The 9,356-nt window shown below is 35.7% G+C and overlaps 1 protein-coding gene across 2 annotated transcripts; it reads right to left on the bottom strand.

Annotated features, from left to right (window-relative positions):
- Positions 1-2,696: 2,696 nt before the first annotated feature.
- LOC108331685 (protein LONGIFOLIA 2) lies at positions 2,697-8,602 on the bottom strand. Of its 2 annotated transcripts, XM_017566555.2 has the most exons (5): positions 7,599-8,602; positions 6,994-7,064; positions 4,499-6,601; positions 4,221-4,371; positions 2,697-3,730 (listed from the first exon to the last, which is right to left on the bottom strand). In XM_017566555.2, the coding sequence occupies exons 1-5, from the start codon at positions 7,741-7,743 to the stop codon at positions 2,904-2,906; spliced, it is 3,297 nt and encodes a 1,098-aa protein (XP_017422044.1). In that variant the 5' UTR covers positions 7,744-8,602; the 3' UTR covers positions 2,697-2,903. The 2 variants fall into 2 exon arrangements, with proteins under 2 accessions (XP_017422044.1, XP_052732123.1); XM_052876163.1 differs by lacking the exon at positions 6,994-7,064.
- Between the last annotated feature and the right edge of the window lie 754 nt (positions 8,603-9,356).

The raw sequence follows: 9,356 nt of genomic DNA, 5'->3' as shown, positions 1-9,356 counted from the left end.
TTCACCAGAGCACTTTCCGGCACTGTTCCACCGTTTCGAAACTGCCCAGGCCACCGAAAACATACATCCCAAGTCACTGAATAAACTTAAAAAACAAAAAGTGTAGGTTTAGTACAGGGCTGGTAGCACAGTTCAAATAAGTGAGGAGTTTAGTTATGATTTCTGCACATGAAGTTAGACTTTGTTCTGAATACATGTTTCCAATTAAAAAAAGTATTAATGATGTCCAAACACCTTTTTTAGCAAGGGTTGTGTACCATGAACAAAACATACATCCCAAGTCACTGAATGAACTTAAAAAACAAAAAGTGTAGGTTCAATACAGGGCTGATAGCACAATTCAAATAAGTGGGGATTTTAGTTATGACTTCTGCACATGAAGGTAGACTTTGTTCTGAATACATGTCTCCTATTAAAAATATTGTTAATGATGTCCAAACAAATTTTTTTTTCAGCAAGGATGGTGTAGCATCAACAAAACATACATCCCAAGTCACAAAATCAACTTCAAAAAAAAATTGTAGGTTCAGTACAGAGCTGATAGGTTAGTTGAAATAACTGGGGAGTTTAGTTATGACTTCTGCAAATGAAGGTAGAGTTTATTCTGAATAACATTTCCTATTAAAATAATTATTAATGATGTCCAAACACTTTTTTTCTTCAGCAAGGATGGTTTACCATGAACAAAACATACATCCTAAGTCACTAAATGAACTTTAAAAATATAAAATGTAGGTTCACTACAGGGTTGGTAGCATAGTTCAAATTAGTGGGGAGTTTAGTTATGACTTCTGCACATAAAGGTAGACTTTGTTCTGAATACTTGTCTCCTATTAAAAAAATTATTAATTATGTCCAAACAACTTTACTTTCAGCAAAGATGGTGTACTATGACAGAATGAACATCAAACAGTTTTGTCCCACACTCCATTGATTTAAACAACCATGATCTATAATGAAGAAAACTTCCTTTCAAATAACTACGTATGATGTTCGTACTTCAAATGCTCTTCCTCAATTACAGATTTCAGTATCATCTCCATAAAAGGTTAATTTCAACAACCTCAGTACAATAATGACAAACACAAAAGACAAAAGAAATTGAAATTAATGGGAAACAACAATTCTAGAGTACATGATCATATGTTTTGTTCATTGTACACCATCCTTGCTAAAAAAAATGTGTTTGGACATCATTAATCATTTTTGTACTAGGAGACATGTATTTAGAACAAAGTCTACCTTCATGTGCAGAAGTAATAACTAAACTTCCCACTTATTTGAACTATGCTACCAGCCTTGTACTGAACCTACACATTTTTTTAAGTTGATTATGGGATGTATGTTTTGTTAATGCTACATCATCCTTACTGAAAATAAATTTGTTTGGACATCATTAATAATTTTATTAATAGGAGACATGTATTCAGGACAAAGTCTACCTTCATGTGCATAAGTCAAGACTAAACTCCCCACTTATTTGAATTGTGCTACCAGCCCTGTACTGAACCTACACTTTTTGTTTTTTAAGTTCATTCAGTAACTTGGGATGTATGTTTTCGGTGGCTTGGGCAGTTTTGAAACGGTGGAACAGCGTCGGAAAGTACTCTGGTGAACGGTCAACGGTGACGCTTCCGATGAACGGTGGAAATTCGCTCAAACTCCAAAACTTCTTCACGTGACTTTTGGTGGGCTGGGCAGTTTTGAAATGGTGGAACACGCCGGAAAGTGCTCCGATGAACGATCAATGACGGCAAGTCCCTTAAACTCCAAAACCTCTTCACGCGACTTTCGGTGGCCTGGACTCCTCTCTCTAGGATTTTTTTCATTCCAAATATAACTTTTGATTTTGAATTGAAGAAGTGAAACACACCACTTCAAACCCTTGTCTCAATTTATTTCCATGTCATTTCGTTTTTTTTATTATTTGACAACTGAACCTTTAAAAAGAGAACACGTGGTGGTCTCAAAAGTTTATCATTTTTTTTAGTTTCAAAGTATCATTATCCATCATAAGTTATCTAAGAGAAAATATGCAATCATTTTGTAAAAACATTCTCTAGTTGTTAGGTGAAATTTTCTCAGACATAAGTGGAAATATGAAGTATAAAATGTGGAAATCGAGAAGATGTGAAAGATACTACTATGCATATCAAGAAAGTTGGGGGACACCTCAAAGAAATATTAGCTCAAAAGAAACTGTAACAAAAAGATCAACGAAGCATTTATTAAATATGGTGTTTCTAGAAAAGGTGATATCAATAAAAAGCAATCGTGGCACGTGTTAATACGATTAAACTAACTTTGATGTGAAATAAAAGTTATGAAAATTTTTAGTATTTTATTTTTTAAAATGTTAATTATTACTTAACATTGATACATTATAAAACAGTTAGGTTTTCTATCATTCTTCTCTTTTTACGTAAAATAGTCTCTTCCTCTTTAAATTTCTTCAACCTTTTACGTTTGTTGTTCCTTGAACAGTACATAAAAGAATTGTTATAAAAAGTTGAAAAATGTATAAATGTTATTTTATCTATATATTTAACACGAGATCAAAATATTTATGCCAATATAAGTATAATAATTATTTATTTAAATCTAGATAGTAACTTAAGTTGCAAGGTATTCATGGCATGAAAATTAGGAACCATTTCCATCAACTCAATATGGAAGAAAAGAGAAACACAAAGATGTTTTAAATAAGGAACCTTTAGTTTGTTATGTATTATGTATGCCATAAATCCATGGTATCTCAAATTTCTTTACATCTTAGCAAAAAAATAAATAATCAAAGCTCTAATAAGAAAACTTATATGCCTTGAACCAAGAATATTTTATAAGCAAATGACAAGAAAATTATAGAAATCTAACATCAGTGAGAAAGGGAATAACTGAACAAACTACTTTCCAAATAGCTTCCTGCGCCTAACTGATGGCTTGACTCGCAAACCAGATGATTCACCAATCACAACTTCATCAACCAAGTCTTTGAATATAAGTCTCTCAACATCCAACACAATCCCAGGTAAATAACCATGAAAATCTGTCCAACTTTCTGAGCCAAGCATAACATCTTGACACAGCATACTTTTCAGATCATCATCTTCATCTTCTAAGCAGCATTCTGGCTTCTTGGCTTGAATTTTTTCGATCTCAAAGCATAGTTCTTTGAGGAGCTTTTGAGCACCCAAGGTTTTCTTAGTGAGTCTGTTACTGTTAGGCAGAAACCATGGCTCTAGGGATGAGCCTAATTTGGCACCAAGAATCTCATTCACAGAATCAAAGATGAATTTCCTGTGAAATTTCTCTTTGTTCAGCTTCATGTTAGAATCTTTTTCGGGGGTGCTTTCTTCTTTTGAAAGCAAACTACTTGCCTTGGTCTGTTCCAAGACAAGGAATAACTCAGGGTTAATGGGATTACCCGAAGAGTGAAGTTGAAATGTCAGCAACTCGGAACTCAAATCTCTGAGTAAGAGGCCTGAAGCTAATAATATTTCAGAGATGTATCTGTGATCTGGATTTGAGTTTTCACATAGGGAAGCAATGTAGTCAATTCTAGCTTCATCGTGACTGGAGTTCAGCCGTCGAAGCTTCTGAACAAGGTGGTCTATGTTTTGTAATTTTTTTCGATTGATCTCTCCTGATCCCATGCTGTGAAATGAAAGGCTTTCTGCTGGGTTCCATTGATCTTTAATCTCATTTTCTTTGGATTCTTGAGCATCATCACCTGCAAATTTGATATTATAATTAGGAAGGTGAAAAAGTTTCACATGATTACAAGTGATATCTATTGGGAAAATCCTCAGGACATGCACATTAGGCAAGGAAGAATTTACAAGCCAAAGTTTTCTTAATGGCATGGCCCATAATAATTTTCAATGTGTAACGGATGTGCTTGCTCTCTAGCTGGTACCAATACCATTGTTACCTTTGACAGCAACTAATTCTAGATGCACATACACTTCATATCACTTGAGGCTCAATAAAAAACAAATGATCCAATCTGATCAACTTCGACTTATCGTATTGATACCACTTGTCAGTCCCTCGTTTAACAAAGCATTTCAACTTTTTACTTGTGTAAACATCTCAAAAATAAAATGGATAAGAGTGAGACAAATCTGCAATCCATCCTAATGCTGATCTGATTCTGAAAAAATTAAGATTTCGTCCTACAATTTTATTTAGTATCTTTATCTATAAGACAGAAACTATACCTTTTGAATCTTCAGATATCTGCTTTACTGGGGATGGCACATCATCTCTATACACCGATCCATCAAGAACTGAGATAGGACTTGGATGTTCCGGAGCATCTCCTCCAAGTTCTGCAACCGACTCATCCTCATCCAATCTTGGAGTTGATTTCTGGAACAGTAAGCAAGATATGCACATTATCAACTGGTAAAAGGAATATACTATTTGCTTAAATTTTCAATTTTATCACATTGTGCTAATCAGAAAGCTTGATTATAAAGATGAAAATGGCTCCTACTTTTGGCGCTGTCTCTGAAATCAATTGCTTCACAGCCTTCAAAGAAGGACTTTGGCTGTCATCAATTTCAACAGACTTTAAACTACTTGTGACTTCGACTTCCATCTTTGAGTTGACAGTTAAACTGTCTGATTGCAAAGAAATTTCATCCCCCAGGCAACTTAAACTTCTTGATTCGTTGCTTATCTCACTCAGTTGCTCATCATTATGCCGCGAGTTCAGAGTTTTGGGTCTTTGTTTCCCACCTGGTGAACCTGACTCTGTTGCCTTCTTACCAGATTGCCTTCTGAGTTTGGTTGAATCTGATGGTGGAGCAGGTGGACGAGATCGCTTCTCTAACTCCAACTTCTTCTGTTGCAATCTAGGGCTCACAGTTCCTGAGTGCTTCACAGAACTTTGGCTATTTTCTTTTAGATGTTGCTGAGACCTAGATTGAGACTGTGCAGATCTAGTAGTCTTACTACCATTTGCTTTCTTATCAATGGAACTGGCAGAAGCATCCCGATGAATGTTCCTGGGAGACTGATCTTTTGCTACTCGAGTAGCAGATGTGCTGGTTCTATTATCTAAATATACACCAGCATTCTGGTGTTTCTGGGAAACAGAAAGACCACCAATAGGAATGACTGAAGAAGCAGGAATTGCAGTTTTCTCAACAAGCTTTGCTGGCTTCATTATCACTATTGGGGATTCAAAAGCCCTTGCTGATTCAGTTCCCTTGATTGTGGATGGTAGAAAATTGTTTCTCTGAGAGTTTTGTTGCCTTAATGACCTGGTATTCTGATCTTGAATGGTAGCTCTTTGGTCATAGTCATTTTGACTTCCAATAACATTTGGAGCTTGTTCTTCTTTTCTGCTCTCTAATAGTCCCTTTTCTTGCATTGCTTCAAGTATCTGTTTTAATGCTCTGAGATCCCTTCCAGATTGTTTGAATTCAAGATCCTTCAATCTCTTCTCTATCTCACTATAAACTGAAGGAAAGCTATCTGGTGCTCTCGCTGGAGCTTTTACACCCCTTAAATTCAGTTTCTGGGAGCTTCGATTTCCATCTTGCTGCTTCCATGGTGCTGGTTCAATGGGAAACCTTGAACTTGAGATGGGTTTCATAACTAGATCAGGATTTTTTCGACGAGGGGAAATTGGGTCTTTCAAAGAAACTTTTGGAGAATGAGAAACTCGGAGTGGCCTGGTTAGTCCTTGTTTTGATGATCTTGGAAACTGACTATTATCTTGTGCTGAGTATGTTTCAGTTGAACATGGTTGAGTGTCACCAGCCAAAGAGGAATCTGGTAATGCTTCCAAGCCCATTAGTTTTGCCACAACACCAGGTGGACGACGGGGGATTGTTGAAGGCTGTTGTAGGGTAGAGAATTTGTCATTTGATGTGGGTGTGCCACTGTAAATGTTTCGTGATGGGTGAGTAGCTGAATCAGAACTGTAAGGGCGTAATGAACCTTCCTTACTATCCAGTGAAAGTCTAGGAAGCTCTTTTAGTTTTGGTGTGGATTTGATGGTCTCTCGTGATTCAAAAGACAAACGATTTATTTCTTTTCCTTCATTACCAAACCAAGAAGCATCCTTTGCGTTCGAATGCCAGGGTCCATCTTTTACATCATGTGATGATCTTGGAAGTTCTTTAGTTTCTGCATAATACCAAGGTGCTTCTCTAAGTTTAGCAAGGACTCGGATAGACTCCTTTAGATCAATAGGCACACTTTGTTTTCCATCTATTCCACCTCTATAAGATCCATCAACAGATTTGGGCAACTGCATAGGACGTGGTGAATCCCTGTGCTTCATGGCAGATTCTTCTTTGCCTGTAGTCTTCACTGAAAGCCCTCGGGCTTCCCTATACATAGAATCTTTCACCACATCCCTCAGGTCAAGGGAGTTACATCCAAAATGGGAAGAGATGGTTGATTGGTTCATGGCTGCATCCCTTGAAGGAGTTTCAGGAAAAATAATCCGGTCAAATGGAGCCTCTCCTTCAGCCTTGCAGTCCAAAGAGGACACTGATGATGAACAAGAAGAGAATGATGCTCTTGATGATTCGGTTGAAATTCTCTGCCTTTCATTCACACCCTTGTTTAAGCTGCTAGTATCCTGCAATGAATTCAGTTTGCTCCATAAGTTCAGTTTCATGTGAAAACTGTCATATTCCTTGATAGTTAAAATAAATGCATCAACATCAGAAAGTATCTGTCGACTATACATGAATTTTTTTTTCATGAAAAAGAAAAAGAAATTATTGTGCAGAAGTCCATGAGATGAGATGATAAATATAGAAAATGATTAAAATATGCTCAAGTCTTCACCTTCTACATTTGTCTCCAATAAATGGCAGTTAAATCAATCATAAATGATGGATAGCATATCATAGAATCAGTGAATGCATACTGATATCGTAATAAACTTTTCTCCCTCAATTTAAAGCCTAATTCAATCATTTTTAACTACAAAACAGTAAAAAATGTGGGTAAAAAGAAGGTTCGTACTGTTGTTGTTTGGCGATGGTGTATATTATTAGAATCTCTTTCCAAGCTTCCATAACTGAAGTGCGAATTACCTAAGGAAAACATAAGCATTAGATGCAAGTTGGAAATTATTCCAATGAAATTGAAACATATGACCAAGAGCCAACAATAGTGATGCAAATCACATTAACTGACCACTTCACACAGAGGATCACCACATACAAAACAACAAAGATTTAGATTGAACTTACAGTCAATACTATAAAAATAAAATCTCTTTCAAAAAGTATCTTTCAAGGCCTTGTTCTGTTACTAAATACAATGGAGTAACCAGATGATACAAAATTTTGAAAAGAAATGCAAAAGACATCCCCTCTCTCTTCCAAACTGGGAAAGTCAGATGCTAATTCATAAAAAAGAAAAAAAAAATACGATACACAAATGCAACTAATACTGATATAAGATTAGCATCCATGTGATAAGATCAATTAGTAATCAGAACTATCACTAAAGTCAACGACTTGAATGATAAATCATATCAGAGATTGCCAAGTGGGAAAAACAGAGAAAAAACAAAAAACACAACTGAATTAGTAAAATTGAATATGTTCCTATTAGGGGAATACCAGAAGGAAGCCTCTTCTGGGCAATGCGGCGAGCCGTGAGAGCATGGTGACGATCAAAAAGCTGAAAAATCCCAGTCATGCATCCTATCTGCTTCTGCAGATCTGGGTTTTCATCTGCTAAAGATTGCAGGAGTTTTGCTGCCATATCAACCTTTTTCCTTTTCACTTGAACTAGACCCCCCAACTACCACAATCAGTTACACCCTCTTCATAAAGCTGTATAATTTATTACTCTTAAATCTATTCACACAACACTGCTAAGCTCAAACCCATTTCCGAAAAGGAATATTATTCTAGTGCAAAATAGAAGAATACAGAATCCAGAAGTTCACAAGCCCACAGGGACCATCACTATCCTGAACCAAAATCCACTGTGCTCAAAAGATAAATTAAAAGAATCTCCTCTCTTTTCGTCAATTATATCCAGTCCTAACCCTGACAGTTACAAAAAGAATGAAACAGTTTCCACAGTTCTGTAGTCCTAAGGGAAGCATTCAGAAAGATAGATGCTTTCCCAGTTGCAGGCAAACAATTTCCAATAAAAATACAGAAAACACCATCCAGCAAATTTCCCCAAATTATACAGATTTGGATCCTCACAACACGAAAGGTGAAAACTTTATCTCACTGAACCATACAATTCGTTTTGGTTGTCAAAGTTATCCCAAAACCTCCTCGCTTACAAAAGCGAAAATGCAAGATGAAAAGGAATATCCCAGAAAGCTTAATCCCTTGGCACCCGGGCTTGGAAGAAAACCTTGATGAGTTTCAGAAAGGAAACCACACAAAACCCGTCAACAGCCACAAACAATGCAGATAAAGAGAGAGGGAATGATAATCTAACACAGTCTTACAGTGGACAGAGAAGAGGCAGAGGAAGAAACAATTGAAAGGGTGTCTGTCTGAATGGAAGGAGAGACAGAGATAAGAGAAAAGGGTGTTTTTTTCTTAATATTATTTTTTCCTTTGGGTATCTTAAGAATGTGCAATAGCAATCTGGTTAGAGCTGGCAGAAAGGTTTTTCCTTTATTTAATTTAGTTTTTGTATTTTTATGAATTTGTTAATGTGTTATTGGGGAGAGGAAGAAGGGGTGAAATGTTTGTGTGGGTCATATGTCACGTAGACTCTCCCAAGAGATCACAGGTGCATGATCCATCCATGTGGGATGAAGATGTGCGGGTGTGGAGTTGTCTGCATGTGCATGTGATCCTGTCAGGATAGAAACAGAATACAGAGTGGGTGGAATGTGTGTGTGTGTTACACAAACCAATTTCTTCAACATATCATCACAATTAATTTAATTTAAATCAGTTTAACTATTCTTCATCATTAATGACAAAATTTAATATTTTACATTAATAAATCATTTATCTTTAACTTAAATTTATAATATAGTAATTGTATGATTAATTGTTATTTTATAATATTCTTACATAACCTTTCTTTTTTTTATGTTCTTGAAAAACCGAAGGTACCAACTCTCGTGCAATCGTATACTAATTGATTACTAACATTGTACAAACCATTACAATTTAATTAAATATTATAAATTACGATGTTATTTTTTAAGTTTAATGTATTTTATTATATACTATAAAATAGTATGTAATAATTTATAATGAGTTGACTGTATATAAAAAAATATGATATAACATCCATCCGAATATGATATAACATCCATTCGAAAATGTTTTATTAAGTATATTATTTTAACAATTTACAATTTGGAGTGGCAAATTAATCCTGCAGATATTAAT

This window comes from Vigna angularis, chromosome 4, assembly GCF_016808095.1.
Source record: "Vigna angularis cultivar LongXiaoDou No.4 chromosome 4, ASM1680809v1, whole genome shotgun sequence".
In the NCBI taxonomy this organism is placed as follows: domain Eukaryota; kingdom Viridiplantae; phylum Streptophyta; class Magnoliopsida; order Fabales; family Fabaceae; genus Vigna; species Vigna angularis.
Note: the sequence above shows the minus strand (reverse complement) of the source record. Positions and strands in the feature narration are given on the sequence as shown.